This window comes from Oryzias melastigma, linkage group LG3 (genome assembly GCF_002922805.2).
Source record: "Oryzias melastigma strain HK-1 linkage group LG3, ASM292280v2, whole genome shotgun sequence".
NCBI lineage: Eukaryota > Metazoa > Chordata > Actinopteri > Beloniformes > Adrianichthyidae > Oryzias > Oryzias melastigma.
Genome location: NC_050514.1, coordinates 6,203,100 through 6,224,587, shown reverse-complemented (window position 1 = coordinate 6,224,587; position 21,488 = coordinate 6,203,100). Strand labels below are relative to the sequence as shown.

General features: G+C 37.3%; 2 protein-coding genes across 7 annotated transcripts in view; both read right to left on the bottom strand.

Annotated features, from left to right (window-relative positions):
• Nucleotides 1-1,777: 1,777 nt before the first annotated feature.
• Nucleotides 1,778-15,698, bottom strand: LOC112160964 (kinesin-like protein KIF23). Of its 4 annotated transcripts, XM_024295892.2 has the most exons (23): nt 15,372-15,698; nt 14,691-14,757; nt 13,287-13,415; nt 12,856-12,961; nt 12,457-12,593; nt 12,256-12,368; nt 11,990-12,160; nt 11,279-11,391; nt 10,973-11,094; nt 9,880-9,982; nt 9,711-9,790; nt 9,514-9,633; nt 8,712-8,871; nt 8,330-8,491; nt 8,065-8,231; nt 7,792-7,965; nt 6,081-6,278; nt 5,570-5,875; nt 3,328-3,561; nt 3,089-3,177; nt 2,523-2,583; nt 2,370-2,404; nt 1,778-2,289 (listed from the first exon to the last, which is right to left on the bottom strand). In XM_024295892.2, exons 1-23 carry the CDS (start codon nt 15,383-15,385, stop codon nt 2,274-2,276), a joined length of 2,877 nt encoding a protein of 958 aa, XP_024151660.1. In that variant the 5' UTR covers nt 15,386-15,698; the 3' UTR covers nt 1,778-2,273. The 4 variants fall into 4 exon arrangements, with proteins under 4 accessions (XP_024151660.1, XP_024151661.1, XP_024151662.1 ...); XM_024295893.2 differs by lacking the exon at nt 3,328-3,561 and having other exon boundaries at nt 15,372-15,697; XM_024295894.2 differs by lacking the exon at nt 5,570-5,875 and having other exon boundaries at nt 15,372-15,697.
• Nucleotides 15,699-19,419: 3,721 nt separating this feature from the next.
• Nucleotides 19,420-21,488, bottom strand: part of paqr5b (progestin and adipoQ receptor family member Vb) — a 21,052-nt gene continuing 18,983 nt past the window's right edge. For all 3 annotated transcript variants that reach the window (XM_024294830.2, XM_024294832.2, XM_024294831.2), the window contains exon 9: nt 19,420-20,262. In XM_024294830.2, coding sequence (XP_024150598.1) covers nt 20,024-20,262 — 239 coding nt within the window. In that variant the 3' untranslated portion in view covers nt 19,420-20,023. The remainder of the gene's footprint in view (nt 20,263-21,488) is intronic.

The window sequence follows — 21,488 nt, the reverse complement described above, 5'->3', positions numbered from 1 at the left end:
ATGGGGACAACTCAGCATTTTGTTTGCAAAAAAATGTGTATTTCATGGTCACGAATTAGTATTTTGTGAACAGATATAAACATTTCGTGGGCATAAATACATTTTTGTTGCTCACAAATAGGGCTGTCGTGATTAGTCGTTACTTTATATTATATGGAGTAAAGTTGAGCAAAGTTTTAAATTTTCCACACCAAAAAAAGCACTTTATTTTTGAGTCAGTGAGAGCAAAACTTTATCTTTCGTGAAAAATAGTTCCTTGTTTTAGATCAAATTCCAATTTTTATTTGTCACATACAAATACATACACATGCAGTGAAATGTATTATTTACAATAAATAAAAGATATACAAGTAAAATAAAATAAAAACTTAGATGCCCATTTCATTTGATTTAATCTTGACACCAGAAACTAATGAAGGACCGAGGCTGCACGATTCATTAGAAGTTTAATAAACTATCATCTTAATTGTCTTTATTTTTAGTTAGTTTAAAGCTAATGATAGTTGATGTGTTTTACATCTACTTTGTGGATGACCTGATTAGTCGACTAATCAGAAAAAATAATTGGTGATAGTTGACTATTAAAATAATCGTTTGTGGCGGCACTAATCACAAAATAGCATTTTTGTACACACAATTAAGCCTTTTGTGTGCACAATTCCTAATTTGTCTGCACAAATTAGTATTGCATATCCACAAATACGTTTTTGTCTGCACAAATTAGCATTTTCGGGCACAGATTAGAGGAACTAATGATTGTGAAATTCAAATTTGTCTGCACAAAATGCTAATTTGTGCCCACATAATACTAATAAGATACTAATTTATGGCCTCAAAATATTAATTCATGGGCAGAAATGATAAGTTTGAGGGAACAATTGAACTTTTTTCTAACATCCTGTCCGTACTTCAGTTCTTTACATGTACTAACATCAAGCTAGTAAACCATTTAAAAGAAAAATACTTTACACTCCAAATACAACTTTTAGCCCCATATTTCAGGAAGTGTTGAGAATCCTGTTTGATCTTCATTTGCTGTTCTTACCATCTCTCCTGATCTCTGATAGGTTAATAGACCTGCCAGCATTAAAACTGGAGCCATAGGTTTACAAGGAAACTTGCATGAAGGGATATTAAAATCTAAATGTTCAGTAAACAGGAAGCTCATCAAACATGGTTAAACAGGTCAAAATAGCATTATTTTTTATATTTACTATAAAAAAGTATGTTTTGTAACAAGTTAGTCTAAAAAGAACACAGCTCTTGAGCACTTCTTATGAATGCTGGTCAGGTTCCCTTTCATACAATTTCCTTATTTGCCACTTGCTTTTCACAAGTTACTTTACACATTTTGGGAGATTCAATGATTTTTTTCCCCAAATTATTTGAGCTTAAACAAGCATAAAAATGATTTTCTCTCTTAAAGTCACTTAGGGAAACAGAAAAGAGGGTTAAATCTCTTTAGCACCCCTGTTAGGATTTTATGTCTTATCTGTATCTAACAAAATTCATTAAGACATCAGAGTTTTGAATTTATATACTCAGGTAAATCTTTTCAAAGCCCTTGTGCTTCCCCACCACCAGAGGGAGCCATTGCCAGGTACTAACTTGATTAAATAGGGATGTTTTCAGATGAAACAAAAATAAAAAAGGACTACTTCTGAATATTATCCTGTTTTCAGAAATTCTGAATACACTATTTTTTATTCTTTGGGCTTAATAAGCAAAAGCACTTTTGAACTTTTTTAGAATACTTTATGAAGTAAAAAATCATCAGTTGGTGATAGAAATAATTTAATGGCACCAGAGTAAAAAAAAAGGGGTACACTTCTCATCGTGGGACCTTCTGCCAATTCAGTATTTACATTCAAAATCGTCAATATCTTGCTTGTGACGAAACTTTATAATCAGATTATTCATAGACAAAAACAGTTTATTCATCCCTGAAGAGTATCAATAGAAAAAAATATATGTAAAAAAAAAAATCAGCAACAAATACACTGTGGACGATACAATAAAGGTCAAAGGTCAGCAGGTTTGTCATGGAGTTTTCATGAACAAACATTTATCAAGTCCATTTTTTTTAATTCCAGCATTCATAAAGTAGCAACAAAAATACACTATATTCTACAGCTATAAGCAGTGATTATTATATCATTGCACCATAATTATCTCTATTGCAATAACATACAAGTGAAATATTCTGTCTAAATAGATGCAGCTCCGCTGACAGACTGTGTGTGAAAACAGGAGTCCTCTTCCTGCAGAGCATCCTAAGGTTTTCTGCGTCTGGAGACATGAAATGAAACATGAGAAACATTTCATTTAGCAAAAAATATGACCAACGGCACAAACGCAGAAACACTCACTTCTGATACGCTTGACTTGAGCTCATGACAGGAGGCTGATGAGCAAAGAAAGAAAAATGAATAGGAATGTTCTGTAAAAATGATGAATGTTTGATTTCTATGAAAAGAAAAATGACTGTTAAGGACTTAATATTGGGGTATAGAATAAGTTACTCTGTTCTCCAGGTCCTCGATTTGAGCTGGTCCCTCAGCAGATCCAGAGCGCCGCTTGCGACTAAAAAAATGAAAATGGGTCTTATTAATTCTTTGGGCAGAAGAGAAGTCAGTTCTGTACAAAGAAATATTAGACAATAATATGAGAATAAAGTTGCAAAGTTATGAGAAAAAGTCATAATTTTTTGTTACTTTACAGCATTTTTTAGATTTTTTCCAAGTCAAAAATGTAAAAGAAAAAATACTTTTTTGCTCATCTTTATTGCATGTTCTACCTTAGTTCAGTTTAAATAAATAACTACACAAAAATTGTTTTTGAACCTAAACAATTTGTTTTCTACATTAAATTGAATTGTGTTGATTCAGTAGATGGAATTGTGAGCTGGAATCTGACTGATCCAGCCACTCCAGAGCTGTTATCTCCGTGAATCCACACAAGCTACGATCAGATCACTATACCATTAAGTAGAAAAAAAAGTCATTTTCTGTGACCATGTCTCATGATGTCTCATGGCTCAGTAAATGTTAAGCCTAAAAACCTCGCGATACATGTTACGGTGGCATACCTCGGCGCCGTTGGACATTCCTGTTTTAATGTCTCGATGTCGGTGAACTGAACCGCTTGTCCTCCACCTCTGGTTTTAAAAACGTTGCCCTGTGCAGATGTCAGATAAAACTAAGATATTTTTCTCAAATAGTACATCAAAGATAAAAAACGGCAAACAGGACACCCAGGCAAAATGATTACAGGTATCAAATGAATAAAATCCATGCACATTTCAAATCAAAGAGTGATTAGCTTTACCTTGATGAGTTTGGTTTCAATCTCCCCGTCAGAGGCAAGCTCTTGGTGTCTAAGCACATACTTGTGGCATTTGGACAGAGCTTTCTCGTTGGGGGCGGACACCTTGATCGAATTGGGAATGATTGGCTGCATTACAGTGTCTAGGTCCAAATTTGAAGGCGGTTTGTGGTCTACCCATTTCTCCCCGCCCGCAGAGTGAGATCGCCTGTGCATTGGACGAACCGGGGGAGCCGTCTGGTGACCCCAAAGGGAGAACACAAACCAGGACATTATTCACACGGGACGCCATTTCAGTTGGTCAGTGTTAGTGCGGAAGGCGTGGGGGGAAAAGCTCGCTGGGGAGGGTTAGCTTGGGGTGACAATGAGAACACTGCTGGAAGTCACAGAGATACGGAAATTTGTTCTTACTACAGATTTACATTATAAAGGAGATTTTCAAAAAGTATCCTCACACGGAGACTTTAGATTAGGACTTTCCAGTAATGCACCATTATTGCCCAACACGGTTACGCATAACTAGCATGCAAAGAAGCACAAACAAGTCAAAGAATGAAAACAAAACAAAGACGCAAAAAAACCCACAAACTGTATACTACTATAACTGAACAATACACTCCGGCTATGTCAGAATTCCCTCCTTTGTCCCCAACTACTGTAAAACTACATAGCTCTGGATTATCTAGTGCCCTGGACTTTAAAAACAATTCAAACACTATGCTCACTACTTTTTTTTCCTATCTTTTTTTAATGGCAAATATGATGTCACCAATGTCACAAAGTAAACAACAAAAAAAATATGTGCATTTTACAACGACTATTTATTAATCCATTGAGCTCTAATGATGAAAGCTTTGTTAGTTAATTAAAATGTTTTTCCACAGATATTGTTCAAACACAAGGCATTGTGGTCTATGTATCCAATTTAGTGAGTGATGTTTTTTGCAGAGACTTCTGGGAAATTTCCAGGGCACTTGATTTTGGAATTGTAGATTAAGACAGCACTACAAAATGTTAAATGCACTATAGTGAAGGAAGTCGGACACAACCTACGATTCATCAAGTTAACTACCATCAGCTCTAAATCTAAATGCAGGTTTTAACTGTCAGATTACTGTGTATTGTTATTTTTACACAAAAATAAGCTATTTATTGAGTGAGGAATATCTATAAAGAAATGTAGAATGGAGCTTCAAATAGCGATGATGTTATAAAACAAACAAAGGAAATATATTTATAGAGACCTCCTAGAAAATGTCAACTTACTTAATCTAGAGTTAAATAAATCTCTCATGATTCATTCTGGCTAAAGCAATTATGAGGAGTTGTTACCCAAAGGTTACAAATAACTGACTTAGATAGTTCTTTGTATTTTAGGACAAGAAAATAAATAGAAATGTTCTTTTTTTTTCATTTTAACAACTCAGTTCCACTTTCAGTGTAAATGTTTCAGGAAGTTACATGAATGTAGATCAGGAGTCTGCAACCTGCTGCTCCTTTATCCAAACATGTTTTATCATTTATGCACCATAACAATAAAAAATACCTTCCTTGACTTGGATTTTTAATATTTTTAATGCAGGTAAATTTGCATATTTGATACAGGGTGTGTTTTATTTTGAAACAAACATATGTGAAGCTGTCAAAAATAATATAGTAAAAATATGACAATAATATAATTAAATTATTGCAAATATATAAAACCTACATTTTGTGAATAAATGGCCACAAAGACATAAGTGGCTCCCACTGGGTTTTGGTCTGTAATAGAATGGACCAAATGGCTCTTTCAGTGTAAAAGTTGCAGACCCCTGATCTAGAAGAATCAGTTAAACGCTCATAATTTAGCCGTGGACAATAAGTCTAGTTCAGTTTCAGACATGATCATGTATTGGTATTTTTATGTTTACATTTTCCTGAAATTACTTTTTTAGGTTTAAATATTTGCTCTTTTTCAATTAAATGTGTCCAGCTGCCACATAAGATGTTGGTGTTTAGTTCTTATAAAGTTAAGTCAGTTTTTCCTGTTAAAGAAGATGCTACTCATTTGTGACAAGCGGCTGTAAGCACAAAGAAAGCCTTCCAGGGCAAGCAGAGTGAAGGACAAGCACTACCCAATCTGTTTTAGAGACACAAACAAACAACGGTCTACCACAGAACACATTACTGCTGCTGATCTAACATGAAACTCATGATGCAAACTTGGAGAAGAACAGAACGTCTACAAACTAGCGCACGCACTAACCCTTGTGCCTGCCTCTATGTCTAATCCGTAGACAACAGGGGTGGCGGGGGTGTCGGGGGCCCAGCGCTGGCCTCTCCTGCGCCCCACACTGCTTGCGCTGTAGCATTGGGCAGGAGTCCTGCTCCTGCACTGGGGAGTCCCAGGGATCCGGGACTGGCTGCCTGAATCTAGAGGGTTTCTCTGCTCCCAGTCAGAGATGCAGGAAGCAACTGAAGGGAAGGAGGAGGAGGGGGCGGGTGCAGGGTAGGGGTCCTGAACTGCTTTATGTCTGGCTTGATTTTTGTGAGAAGGATTTTGGCTGGACTCCTGTGAAGTGATTGGGGAACAGGGCTGGTGATTGTTAGTTTCCACATCGACATAAACACAAGATTAAGAACCAGCAGTGCCCAGAGGATTATCACGGTTACAGTTTACCACAAATTATTAGCGGCATGCAAAATTTGCACATTAAGAAAGAGTCGAGGTTGGGATTGAGGACGCACTGCTGAGGCGTAAGGATGACAGGACTTACGGGCAGTGGTGACGGAGATGCAGAGCGCTTCTGCGCGTGGTTGCGGTCTCTCTCTCTGGAGGGTCTCTCAGGCTTCTCCGGGCGCTCTGCTGGAGCGCCACTGCTCTCTGTCACGATGGCTTTCAGCTGCTTCAGCTTTTCATCCTTCACCCACAGCTTGTTCTGCAGCTCCAGCTGCTTGGCGTTCACTCGCCTCTCCTATCACCAAAACACAAACAGTTCTTAGACTCTCTCACACTGGACAAGCAGGGAGGGGCTTCTTCGTTTCTACTGTTTTGTAGTGCATGTTCACTACCTAAAGTTGGAAGAGGTTTGGTGCGAAATGTTGGCGCGGTGCAAACTGGGTCCAAAATTAACAGATAACAAATCACATGTTTTCGGATCAAATTATTTATGTTTATTCATCCTCCTTTTGGTGAATTCTTCTTTTCTTTAATGCTCCTCTTCTGCCATTTGCACGTGAAATAAGCAAGCGCACGTGATACAGGACACCCCCGGTCCGCTTGTCATTCACCTGCATGTAGTGTTTGGCTGATGACACAGCAGGACATGTGGTGACTTAACAGGATCCAGTCAGAACTGGAGGATAAACCTGCTGGATTTACAGCAGTGACAGAAAGTTTAGTAAAAACTTTAGATTTGAAGATAGTTACTCACTGATACTACGATGCTAACGAGCTATTCCATGTGTCACCTATATGTAATTATAGAATGGAAGAATGAAGTTGGACAATATTTTAACAGACTGGACTTTAGGATGTGGAGGATAAATACAACAAAGTCATTCATAGAACATTCATAAACAATGTATTTTATAAATATAATAATGTATAAAATATAATTATGTCAATAATCAAAATCATCATAATAATTTTAAGATGTTTTTCTCATTTGTGATGGAAAACATAACACTTCATTGGCGTGTGAAACGCCAAAAGAACTCAATCAATCAAATCAAATCAATAAAAAAGCTACTTAGAAAAAGTTTCTTTGGAAATTAAGTAAAAATAAATAAAGTTTTTTTAATCTTTAATTATGTTACGACTTCTTCTCTTGTTGCATTTAACAAACAATCTTTTTAAAACGTGAAACCCCTTTTCTGTGTAAAATAAGGTACTCATTTAGCAGGTAAAAAATATGTTTGGCCGGTAGATTAAAAAAATCTACTGACCAGTGACTAAAAAAATACAATTTTGGCCACTGAGTGCAAATCTCATGAATCTCCAAGCTTTTTCTTTCACAGCTCTATTCCAACAAAAACACTTATATTCCAACTCGGCACAAACTGCAATTAATCATTTCTCCTTCATGATCAATAATTAAACAGTTGGAACTTCCGGGAATTAAAATTGACGCCACCCATATGTCACTACCAAAGCTGTGTGATTGGTCAAAGTTCAACCTGGTTCAATGTTGCGCACAGAGCCCAAAACTGTCCCTAAAACGTGCACAGCTACACGTGACTCCTGACGACCAAAAGATGTTTACATTAACTTTTCATTAGAAGTGTTCGCTTGAACACGCATTGTTGAGGGCAACATAACTCAGAGAAATAATTTTGGCATCTTTCAAAAATTTTATTCCTCCATCAGTCCTAGACTTTTTTAGGAAATAATTGATTTGAGAATTGTCAAGCTTCTCTGCAAACTGTTTTATAAAAGGCTCAAACTTTAGATGCTTTGAAACGATGTGAATGAGCAGTTTTACTCACACATTCCTTCTCCCACTTGAGTTTGGTGTCTGTGACCACGCCCTGCATGCGCTGCTCCATGCGCCTCCTCTCTGCCAGCTCCCGCTGCAGCTTCTGCTCCCGGCTCTCCAGCTCCTGCTGAAGGGAGCGTTTGTCCTGCTCGTACATCCCTGTGGTTTTCTGGAGGATATCGATCTGTGGAAAAAGTTCCAAATGAGACAATAGAAAACCAGTTCCAACCAAACCAAAAAATATCCTCTGATGTGTACGGATTATTTAGTAGTAGATTAAGACCTTGTACTCCAGCGTCTTGGATTTCTTTTCCAGCCGCTCGAGCTCCGTCCTCTGGTTGAGAATGACTTTGTCTTTCTCGTTTAGTTTGCTTTGTTGGTCATGGAGGAAGGTCTCCTTTGCTCCAAGTTGACTGTTAAACTGCTGTAGCATGGACTGCAGTGTGTTGGCTGCAAAGACAAAAGCTGAGTGTTCACTACTGGTCCTAAAGTATTCTGCATTTTACCCCTGTCTGCAGGTATTTGTGGCATAGAAAAACGTCTCGTACCGGTTTGATTGAACTGCTCCTTCATCATTTGACGGATGTGTTGCCGTCTCTCCAAGACTTCAATCAGGCGGGGAAGTGTCTGATCGTCGGTGGGATCCACCAGCTCACAGGGAGGCAGAGCTGGGAGGCTCTCTAGGAGCTGGTTCAGCAAACCTGGGTCGTCTGTGGTTCCCAAGAGTCACAGAAAAGAATATCTAAACAAATTATGATTTCTGGTATATCTCTGAACATTTGTGACCTCCAAACAATTGTTTAAGGCCAAACTTCACCTTAAGTTTAAACAATGTTACATAAAAGCCTCCGAGCTGTGAATGTGACACATCTTCCTAACAGGACATGAACACTTGGAGCTCAGCAGAGCAGCATGGAGGGATTGACATACCTGCAGTAACTGGACCTCCCCTCTCTGCCAGCCGTCGGGACAGCTCATCTTTGAAGGCCTGGTTCTTGTGTCTCCGCCCCGCTGGGAGGCTGTAGATTGGTCGATCTACTGGACGAGCCACCTCCACTTCCTGGGTCATTTCTGCAAAGCGCATCACCAGCTGCAACACAAACAATGAAATGCAGCTTAGAACCAAACCAGCCTGAGCAGATCTGCCACACAAAACGACTGTTTAAGACAGAATAAAACAAAAAAAGTTAGTTTTTCCAGAATCAAAATGACGGAAATAAAGTGCAGGATGACAACTAAAAGATATAAAACATTTTTAAAAAAAACAGTCTGAACTGTTACAGCCCGCATGAAAAAACAGGTAAAAACCAACATTTTCAGGTAAAAAAATGTCAAACCCTTTTCTTTCTTTCTTTGTTCATTTCTAACAGGTTATTTTCCACTCCGTTTTTTGGGAATCATTTAAAAACACTAACACAATTTCTGGCTGGGTTCAGAAAAAAAATCCTATAAATTACTTGAAACAATAGAAGCTACTCAAAAAATATAAACTCCAAATTGAAATCATGTCAGCAGACATGTTAATCTGTCCCTTCAATGGATTTATTAACAATCCATCTTATACACACTTTCTTTTCTTGAATGTGATAACTTTAGGACAGCAGAACTTCAAATCAAACGTGAGTTATCATAGAAAAAGCATAAAGAAAATAACCTGCAGAGATTAAATAATAAAACATGATATTTTATAATAGACGTGACGTTAATATTTGACAAAAGTACTTTGCCTTACCACAGATTCTTCATAGTCATCTGCATTTGGGTTGACACACACAATCATCCGGACTTTTCCTTCTCCATCAAAGTAGTTTTTAAACAGATGTGTGACTTTAGAGTCTCTGTATGGAACCATCTGAAAAACAAAAAAAAAATGTATTTGTTTTTTATTTGTAGAAAATGAAGGGGATAAATGGATATACTAATATGAACCTTATTCGTTCCACACATCTGGTTTTCTCGCAGGACTTCCATACATGTGCGAAGTGTCATTAGGGACTGGTTAATGTTTCCTGTGAACGACATGCGAACAAATCTGGTTTTAAATACCACATAAATGGATTGTTTACAAGTATTTTGTGCCTAAAACAGGTGAACCGACCTGCTTCACGGAGACGGCTCCCCTCTGCTCTGGTTCTGCTGGTGCGTTCACTGCCCGCCAGGTCCACCAGACACAGCTGACTCACGTTTACCTGGTTTTTGTCCTGTTCAGACAGTAAATGTAATTGTTACATTCAGGTCTCTTTTTAACTACTGTTTGTTTGTTTTTTTTTAGAGATCAAATTATGTCATTCAAATTTGGCCAAAAAACTGTTTGAATAATCACATGACCAAACTGTAACCTAACCTTTCCAGGTGTAAACTGAAAGCGACTTTAGCAGACTTTGCAGAACTCTTAATAAAAGAGTTCAATTTAAACTTCAATTGAATTATATTCAAGTATGGCGTCTGTCTGCAGATTTAAAAAAAATTAATTTAAAGCCTTCATAACACCTTGAATCAAATGTTTGCCAAAGACAGTCTAGAAAACATACATCTATAAATGTGGACACTTAAGTCTCTATAATAAACAACACACCACTCAGAATGAAACTATCTTAAGAATAAAAAAGCCCTCATTACTGTTCTGTCTTTATCATTAAGAGAATAATCACAAAAATTGCTCTGCTTAAGACACATTTACCAAACAACAGTTTGCTTTTTAGAATTTCAACTTGAGTCATTCTTTGTTTAAAAGACATTAATGTTCAGTTTTGAAATTAATAATTAACAAATTAAATAAACCCTGTTAGGTCACTGGTTAAAGTTAATTAATAACTTTAAGAGCTTTTTGTAAATACCAAAATAGTACATTTCCTTGAGGGGCAAAACAAATTAAGATTCAAAACTTTATAGTCAACAGTCATTTTTTAGTTTGAACATATTTAAGGCATTTCAAGATGTTTTTCAATGAAATCAAATAAAGTTTTGTTAATATTTAAAGAAAAAATAACTTCCATGTTTTGAGCAGCTCAAAGCGCTTTAAAGCTAAAAACCAACAGACAAACAAAATTAAAAAAAAATGAAAACCAACCTACCCCTTTGCCCTCCCCAGCCCACACAATCCACTTTTAAGTCCAACACTTCTAGCACATTTTCAAAAAGTAAACATTTTCCCCCAATAAACAACATCCATGCAGAAGCATGTATTTCACCTGCAGTATATGATCCCCGTCAGCATCAAGTGGTGCTTGAACCAACTTCACGGTGAAGACGCTGTGAGAGCGGCTGGACTCCCGGTTGAGCTGAGTGTTTGCGATGCGTCTCTTCTTTTGCCCTGGAGAAACATCCCAGGAGTAAAGCACGTATGGTAGATTTTAAAACACTTTCTGGAAGCTTATTTGATAGCAGCTTAGTGCTGCATTAAAAAAGTTACAAAAGCTTTAAAACCACAGCAAGAATCAGAACTTTAGTTTTCCATTTTATTATAAAATGTGAATTAAAAAAATGACATGACCAACCTTTCCAGAAGATTTCAAAAGCCTCTTCTGTAGATTTAACCTCAACTTCTGTGCAGCCGGCCACATACATGTTATGATTCTGGTCTTCACGGAGAACCTTGGACTGAGGCGGTCTAAAACAGAAGAAACTTATGAGAAAACGGCACAAACAATAAGTTTACTGGCTTAGTGATAAAAGCACTACAAGCTAAATGAAGCATTAGTACGGATAAAATGGGATCTAGAGGGGGGAGGGTGCATACTCATGTACACACATGCACACTGGGATTGCACAGAGAAACGCGACTCGGGAGCCATTCAGGGACATCTCTTTGTTTTCATCGTTATGGTAGAGAGCACAGCCTGACAGACGACAGCCAACAAGATGTCACAAAGCTGGGTATGCAGGAACATTTTCAATAACAAGTTTAGCGTTATTGGGATGGAACAAGACTACGACTCATACCAAACAGCAGGCACAGCCTGAATGAACACAAGGTCTAACGCTATTTCACTGTGGACATACGTGAACTCTTTGTTCCGTATTGGCGTGCCTCCATCGAGCCACCTACCAAAAGTTGACAACTCGTCAACAAAACTTAAACTTGTGTGTGCAGACACAATGACTGTAACAAACTGGACATCAGCCACCTTGAGCATGAAATTCCCCAAAACAAGTCCCAAGCAAAAATACTTTTCAAAGTGACCAAAAAAAGCATGAACTCGTCTTACTTTGGTCTTATAGGATCAAAAGGAGCATCTTCCAGAAGATCATAGATGTAGTTGTTGTAGATCTCAATATAGGACACAAACACGCTGAAGCAGCAGTCTTCGTCCACGCTCTCAGATTTGCACGCCTCATCTGGACTGATCATATCTGCAAACTCTGGATCAGCCTTTTGCCTGAAAAGCAAACATTTTTTTATCTCTCTGAACCTGATTTGAATGTTCAAACAAAAACGCAGTTACAGATTGTAAAAATAAAAGTTTATTTGTACCTGGATGATGGCGTTTTGGGCACAGACTGCTGACTCTCGCGCTTCTGTCTTTCAAGGAGAGCGTCAACTTGACTCTGGATCTCCATTCCATTTTTGTCGTCTGGCTTAAAGACCTGAGGAGAATTTGAGGCAAATTGAAAAGGTCACAAAGGTGTGTAACTCAGAATAATGAACTTAGAAATAATTTGATGCAGGTCTTACATATCTTTTGGCCTGAAAGGGCCCGATGCTGTTGAAGAGCATGTCCAGAGAACGTGGGAGAAGGCCGCCCTCTCCAGGAGAGCCCGTCATGGTGAAGGTTTTACCACTTCCAGTGACGCCATACGTAAACAACAAGCCTGTGGATTTGTTAGATTTAAGAGGATTTTTCTGAAATGTAAATGCTGTCACTCTGATTTTCTTTGGATAAAATTAATATACACTTCACTTGAACTGGAATCTTATTATTGACTAAAAGTAGTGTCGCTCCTTTCATTAAAAAAGAACCAGTATCCCTGCAGATGTCTCAAGTTTATAATTTGGTAAACAACTTCACATTTAAACTATAAATCTGTAATTTGCACAAAAAAACCCACCATCACATATAAATCTTAGACTCACCATTTTTACAGTGAATGAGGTCATCTACCAAAGGCTTAGCAACATCCTCAAAGAGCTCCATCTGGGTGGTGTTAACCCCAAACACTTTTTTAAAGGAGTATTGTGTCTGGAAAAGCAGGAAACAAATGAACATGATATTTTACTGTTCTACAGCTGCACTCTAACCATAACCAATGCTAATAGTGAGAGATTAAAACAAAGCAAAAAAACAAAGCGGTTAGATTGTTTAACTTTTTTAAGTCAGGTCCCAGATATATACACAACACAACTATTTTGTCCAGCAGTAAACTTTTATTATGGCTGAATATTTGCGACAAATTGAACTCAGTCACACACCAAACGTTTAACAATGTTTTTGAGGTACTGGCATTAAAACTAAAGATGATGACAACAACCGGTGTCATATTTCACTAAACCAGTGAAGCTCTTACCTCTTTATATTCCCCATTGCGGTTGGCTTTGAGTCCATCAGGGGCGTGCAGCTGAATTGTAGTGCTGCTGATCATCTCAACACAGCATTCCTCATCTTCTGAAATGAGCGGACGAATCCGGCAGTAAACCTGTTTGTGAACAAGTCGGTCAGAATTACTTTCAGGCTAACAAAAACATTTATTGGTATGAAACTTTCCTACGGATTTAAAGCAACAATTTAATCTTCTTTTAATCTCTTGTGAAAGCGTTCCCTGTAGTCTTTTATTTATGATTCTGAGAATTTTACCCAGGAAAAAATGCATCCATTTTCAGGACATGGTTTCTGCAGAGCGGAAGTTATTAGTAATTCAACTTCAAGTTGTGGAAGGGACCGTTGGTGCGGGGTAAGCCCGTCCCTATATCCTATTATCCATCTGTTTAAACTCTCTCCCACTAGCTTACAGTCCCTCACAGTTCCAACTTAACATTACCAGTGCAACAAAAATGGCAAAAAATATTAGCGCAATCCAGCTCTACAGTTTTGAACCAGATGCCAGCTCAGGTGAGGAAAACAAAGACGTACATGGATTTATTGCCTTAAAGTGAATGTATCAGAATGTAGCGGATCAGAGAGTTGTCTATTATAGCTTCTACATCCCACCAACAAGCTATTAAAAACAGCATTTTTCTCCCAGTTGCTTCCGATTGACAACTGAAAAAAGAAAAATACTCACAAATGCAATTTTACGCCTGATTTTCTTTATATACTTCCATCATAAAAATGCTTTGAGAAATTGTTCAAAACACCAAAATCCTCAGAGTGGGTCATGACTACATCATCATCATCAACTTTATTTATAAAGCGCTTTAACAAAATAAAACTGAAAAAAGCCTATACATTAAAGGCTAAACATAATAAAACAAATTGAATAAATAAGTGAATAAAAACATAAAAGCGTAATAAACAGTAGCTTGAAGATAAAAACATGATAAGAGAAAACATTGAGGGTAAAAACATAAAATACAGTAAAACTTAAATGTATATGACCGAAAGCTTGGCTTTAAAAACAAGTCTAAAGTCGAGTTTTGAAAATGGGCACAGAAGACACCGGTCTAATATTTAGCAGCAGCGTTCCAAAGCCTTAGATTACAAACAGAAAAGACTCATTGGACATCATTGAGATAGAAACTTCACAGTTAAGACTTATAAAACCTTCCACTGATCACTTAGTTTTTGATCAAATCTGTCATTTAGCTTTAAGAAAAAAAGTGTCAAGTTCAATAAACTGGATACTTTTTAGGGGCAGTTTGCCAAATACACCAAAATACAAATATTTTATGGTTTTCATATTTTAATATAAGCGAGTTTAATTTCTGTCAGTGGAGCCCTAAATCTCAAGTGTGAAACTGGGTAACAGACTTACTCCAACGGGGTCTCTTTCAGTGTTTGATGCCTTCTTTTGGCCATTCCTCCGGGGAGTTTTCCCTTTGCTGCAACACAGTAATATAGTTAACTTTTAGTAGAAGTGTAAGTATGTATCCACATCCTTTGACAGGTCAAAAGTCAGAGACATGTCCTTTTGTTAAGAGCATTTCTTTCCTTATTTTTCATAAACACATTTAACTAATAGTGACATGGAGGGTAAATAAATATATAAATGATATCAAAGTGTAATTAAAGGTTTACAGATTCAAAATTGCAAGCAAAAGCACAAATAAACAGGTTTAAATTAATGAGTGCTCAACTTTTAGCAAAGTTGCTAATTAAGCTAGCTTAGATGTCATTTTTCTGTCAAACTCCGATAACAGCGAACATGCGTTCAATGTTACAGGTAGCTTTAGTTCCATTTGAGAAACGAATGTTTTACTTTACTTAAAAGGGTTGGGGGTGAATTTATTGAGCTCAAAAACAAATTTTCAAGTCGAGAACAGTCAAATTGCTAAACAGCGGTAAGCTAACGCTCTGTTCTCATCCGGGCTTCTTTTGCCAGACATCACACAACATGTTTATTTCTATGAACAAATATAAAAGTCTGCGTAAGAAATACTCCATTACAATGTCAATAAATTGCTTCGTAGCAATGATAAAGTGCAGTAATACTGACCTTGTTTTTTGCATTGTTTATATTGCCGGTCTACTCTCAACTGCTCACAGAAGCGCCTCTTCTCGATTTGAAAATTCCCTCGATGCTGCGTCACAGAAGTTATCCGACCAATCACGATAAAAGGAAAGCACTGAATCACCGGAAGTCCCGCCTTCATTTCCTGTCCACTTCCTGTCCAGTCCCAGTCGAAACAAAAACAAAACGGTCATTTGTATGGGTAAAACTGGCCTTGTCTATCCTTTATGAAGAACTAAAAAAAAAGAAAAAAAAAAAAGAAAAAGAAATCGTTAAAAAAATGAATTATCCTCTACCTATGAATAGAATAGAATAGAATAGAATAGAATAGAATAGAATAGAATAGAATAGAATAGAATAGAATAGAATAGAATAGAAAATAAATACTTTATTCATCCCAAGCTAGGAAATTTGGCTGTTGCAGCAAATAGAAATAACTTACAGAAGATTTGGAGATTTAAACATAGATATTATTTATAGAGGATAAAAAAGAATAAATACAAGAAAACAAAGTGTGGAAATTGTAAGGTGCAGAATATTATAAGCAGTGTCGAAGTGACTATCAGCCATGACAACAGTCAGTTGGTAAATTATCTGTTATATAGTGATGAGGTGTTATATACACTTATTGGATATGGAAGAACATATTTTTTATAGCGGTCCCTAGAACAGCGAAGTTGTCTGAGCCCGTTGTTTGTCCAGAACTGGGTGGAGAGGGTGGTCTGGGTTATCCATGATGGATAACAGTTGGTCGGGGGTCCTCCTCTTCACCACCACTTCTAAAGTGTCCTGTTTGCAGAAAAGATCTTAAATATCTGACCTGCCAGTACCACACACATGGGGACTTTTAAATTAGTGGGTCAAACTACTAATGGGAATATAGGGGGAATAAGACAAACAGAAGAGAATATTCCCCTCCCCATGGAGTCCAGGTAGTGGTAGCACCCTCTTGGAGAACTTCTCTGTTTGGCACCATCTTTAGGCCATCTCAGGCAGGTACAGCAACAGATGGAACTTAAAACAAAACCAATGAATATACACAAACAAATCACGACTAAAGATTCATATAAAACTGTGGAACTGTACACTACACCGTCAGGTTAATGTTGTGTGACTGCAGTCGTCACAGACGGTTTGTCAGATTCTGTAATATAACCTGCTTGTTCTGGACTCCATGTTTTAGTAGGCCCATGTCATTGCAATTTCCTTTCTTACTCACAGAAAAGGCTAATTCAATAATTCAAACATTTAAATGAATGATAAAAATACATTGCGCTATAATGTAAATATTAATAACCATACCTATAATTTGCATATGAACAAAATATATGTTGGCCTACTATAAAACCTAATGAATTGAGTGCATGAAATTCAATTACTATTTTACATATTTGTAGGTTTTAAACTTATAAACTGCAAATGTATTAAAGGGCTTATTTTATTTATTTATTGCTCCTTCACATCTTAAATGTTGTAACTTGACAGAAGTGACAGATTAAAATGCAGGTCAACATCGCTTTACAGGAATGTAGAAGAAAAAATATTTTCATCTTTGTGATAAGTTTGTGAATTTCAAACCTTATTTCATTCACTTGTAAAGAAGAACAATTATCATGGTTTTTCTTTGGAATATTCCCATTTCTGTCAACAAAGACACATTAGATGAAGTTTCCACTGTGTTTTAAGCATGTTTTTGTGTTATCTCTTATAAAAAATAAAAAAAAGAAAGAAATCCCACATGGAAAACCGTTTTCCAAAGGTCAATCTAGGGTATTTGTTTTGGTCACACTTAACGATACTGGTTTTATTGTAATATATTGGCTGATTTAATAAGAAGACAACCTGTGTGTATGAACCAACAGCTAAAAGAAGGAAATTCAGAAGAACACCTCTGGATCTTCAGCATGTCAGAACGGGTGCGTTATAGGAGAAATTCTGAAGGGACTTGGACAAAAAATCCTTAGTATTTCCAGCGGTGTTCAGTATTGAAGTGCATGTAAACATAAGATGTAATAAAAAGGAATGGAAAGGTTTGATGCCATGAACAGCAGACCTGGAAGGGAAGATGGGGCTGAACTCAGCCAAAACCAGAACTGTGGGGTTTGTGAGATGCACCTGCTGGGGAATTACAAGCTCAGAGTTTCTGCATTCAAGGCTCATAGGATCCGTTTCCTTCTGAAACCTCAGTACAAAAATTATCTTTTGTTATGAAAACATCGAGGATCAAATTATAAGTGTTATTAGAAGGCGGGCTCTGTCCCTGCAAGCTGAAAAATCACTGTTTTTTTTTACACTGGTGTGTTATTTTCTGCTTTCATAATTATTACAATTGAGCTGCGCATTGTTGGGAAGTCCAGCGTGTGCAGCTAAACAGGAAGGGAACCTTGTTGTCACCATTATCACCATCAGAAACTACAAAAACACTGCTTTACTTGTATGACAAAAGAACATTTCATTTAAAAAATAAACTATAAAGCATGATCATGACAGAAATTATTGACGAGTTCTTGCTATTTATTCATTTTAGAGGTAAATTGACAATCTGTTTAAAAGCATTGATATCCAGAGCACTTAGAAGAAAAAGATCTCTGATTTGATGGATTGGTTTTAGTTTACATCAAAGTTGACCAGGTTTTTTTTTCCCTTTCTGGCTTGTTTGAGGGGCTTCACGGTGGGGCAGTGGTTGGCGTGGTCACCTGACAGTGAGAAGGTCCTGTTTCCTGTGTGCATGTGCGGGCTTTCTCAGGGCACTTCACCTTCCTCCTAAAGCCCACTTTTTAGGTTATTTGCAGACTTTAAATTGGTGTGTATGTGAGTGTGTGTGGATATGTAGCCCTGCAATCTGTTCAGGAGTACACCCACCTTTGCCCTAGTGTAGCTTGGATAGGCTCCAGCAGCTTTGTGACCCCAAAAGGGATTGATTTGGTTCAGAAAATGAACGAACAGATGCCTTGTATGATGACAAAAGAAAAGTCTTCCTTATCTTTCTTTCAGGATACAGTCCAGTAACACTGTGATGATCACTGCTACTCTGTGGTTGGTAAGATGGTGGATGTCCTGTCACTTCTACAACAGGCTTCTGCCTCCCATCTACCTTGTTCTTTCATTATTGCTCTGTTAAGATTGATCAAAGAAACTTCCTAGATCACATAGCAAGATTGCAGTAGCTTTAGTTTTAAAGTAATCCCCAATATGTTTGAGAAGACTCATTTTGTCTCCTGCAACACAATGAAATCAGGAGCTGCATAAATCAGGAGTGGCAGAAAGTCAGGGTTGGAGGGAACCTTTGAGAGCAGAAGCAGAGTGATGTGGGTTAGACCATAGATCTGATCTCTATATCCTTTCATGCTTGCTAATATGGGTCCTGTTTGTAGACAATGAAAGTTTGGAAATTCAAAAATTACTGCAGAAAACATGATAGAACTCCAGAGCACTCAGATTTAACCCCCTTGTTGATTTATGTGCTGTCAAAACCCACTCTGGTAAAAAAATGTGTTAACATGTTCTGATGATTCAGGACATATATAAAGAAATTAAGTTTTTAAATTGCATTTGTGAAGCTACTACGTCAAGCCACAAGTTTCCTGCTCCACTCCATTTCAATGCATTCACTTGTGTACAAATAGATCCATGTACGTCGTTGTTTTCCTCCTTCGATCAGACATCTGGCTCCAATCTGTACGGCTGGATAGCTCCAATATTTTTGTTGCACCAGTAATGTTCGGTTGGGTTTGTGAGGGATTTTAAGATAGCAGGAGAATGTAAACAAAGGGATGATGGGAAATGGGGTCAGGTTTACCCCCATACCCAGGCAAATTTTTGATGAACTCATGCCGCTCTGCAAAAACTTTTCTCTCAAAAATGAAATGTTTTTTAATGTAGGCTAAAAACGGCATAATCATAAATAAAAGACCACTGGGAACACTTACAATAGATCAAAAGATGATCAGAGTGGAATTTTAAATATTAATTACACTTGTTCAACAGCTAAAAAAAAGAATGAAGTAAAAGTTTGTTTTTTTAACAGTTTATTTGAAATTTAAAAAATACAATAAATAACTATTTGTTTAAATACATTCCTTTCATGATCAGTGCAACAAGTCGTAGACATCCTCCTTTGTCCTGAGGTCCAGTGTTTCCCAGTAACTTAATCTCAGGAACAAAACATTAGATGTCTGTGTAAAGATTAGTCCAATAGGCCGAGTACAAGCACAAATCTTACAAATACTCTGAAGTACACATTTAAAATCCAAATTTCTCAAGTAGAAAAAGAATTTTAAACAGTAAAAATAAAAACTCTTCATACATGCCACAACTGTGGAAATCAGAGAATTAAGATAAAATAGATTTAAATACAAAATGAGGCAAAAATGCCACATTGTTTCTGTATCTCTGCATCAAACTTCCTTAGAAGCAAATGTATTGCAATGCAAAGTTCAAATGTTTGCTTTTGTTTGCATTGCAATAAAGTTATTTGTGAAAATTGTGCTTTTCTATCCAGCTGTCTGGTAGCAGCAGCAGCAGCACGAATCTGGAAAAATGAGCTAGTTTTATGCACCTGTTCAAAAACATGATCCCCAACATTTCTGTCTCCTGGTCTCCAGCACACCAGACTGCTCAGGTCTCAGGAGGAGGACTTATGTTTTCTTTAGCTGCTTTCCTCGTGGACCAGAGAGAAGAGGTAGACTGAAGAGGGCGATGACGAGGCAGTTCAGGACCACGCAGAGCAGCGCCGGGCCCATGGAGTTGGCAAATGTGATGGGAATGGAGTTTGAGGAGAGCCAGGGGCGCCGTATGGCCATGTCCTGCTCCACAGCCTGCATCTGGAAGTGGGTGCCGAGGATGGCGCACACATGGAAGAGCTGGTGGCTGTGGCCTGCAGAGGGAGTCGTGGAGCCGTTAAAGAACAGAGCAAAGGAGACACACTGCTGTCAGAAATCTCTATGCTTACACTGGATGGTGCTAACACACTTAATACTTGTCTCAATAAGAACTTTTTACAAATTCATTTCTCTTGGATGTTAGCGACACAACAAAACTACTTTTCTAGTGGGGATACTCGATTTCTGGTCAAAAACCAAACTTAGGTTATACTATTAAACCAAATTATGGAGAAAAGTAAATTGTTTCTTCCCGGCAGTATACCAATAACTTTACATTGAAAATGTCAAACGTGTGTTGTTCTAAATTTAAGATGGATTTGCTATTTATTGTTTTATTACATTACACCATGAACCAACTGGAAGGTTTTTCTTCATAGTTACTTTTTAGCTTTGGTTTTCTCATTTTGTACTATAAGAAAAATAATAAATTGAACCAAAACAAAGCAGTGACCCAAAAATTAAGATTTAAACTGAATATTGGGGAAAATGATTCATTGCATCCCTATTTTTCAAAGCTTTAGTCACAAAACGCAGCTCTGACAGTCCAGCCATTTATTTCATGCTAGTTTAAACGTGATAACCACACCATGTTTTTTTTCCCACCTCTACGCACACATAATTGTGTGAATGCTGTAAAGCATTCACAGTATCCATACATTTTTGGCATGTCAAAACTCAATCACACTTTCAACGATTTTAGTAATCTTGGTATCAAGACGTTCAGCACATTCAGGACATTACTGCTTGTACTTTTAGTACTGATTATAGTTTTTGAAATATTGAGGGAAATATACCCTAGAGGAAATTAATGAGAAATTGCTTAAATTCTAAAATACCTTGAAACTTGTAAACTTCTGCTTACTTTCAGCTAAAGACACCATTAAACTTTAAAATGTTCATCTACTACTGTTTTTTTTAGGATAATTTGGAGTTTAGCTTTTAATTTAGCAACATGTTTTTGGCTTATTGAGACATTTTTCCAACAGCATGGCATAACGCGTGATGCTTGGACTTCAGCGGCCACAGAATCAGAATTCACAATAACAGCTCATGTAATAACTGTAGACTGGCAGCTAAAATCTCATGTCCTCCAAACTCAGAATGACTGGAAGCTGCATCGATAATCGTTTCATAATAGTTGTCTTGCCTCTTGAATCGTAATCGAATCATGACGTGCCTCAAGATTCACCCCTAATAATTAGGAATATCCTTTTTTTTT

Excerpts from the sequence above, each read along its gene's own strand:
- LOC112160964 (XM_024295892.2), bottom strand. Across the intron at positions 8,492-8,711 it reads GGGAGGTCCAGTTACTGCAG|ACGACCCAGGTTTGCTGAAC; the intron begins GTATGTCAATCC and ends TGGGAACCACAG. Across the intron at positions 7,966-8,064 it reads CCAAGACGCTGGAGTACAAG|ATCGATATCCTCCAGAAAAC; the intron begins GTCTTAATCTAC and ends CTTTTTCCACAG.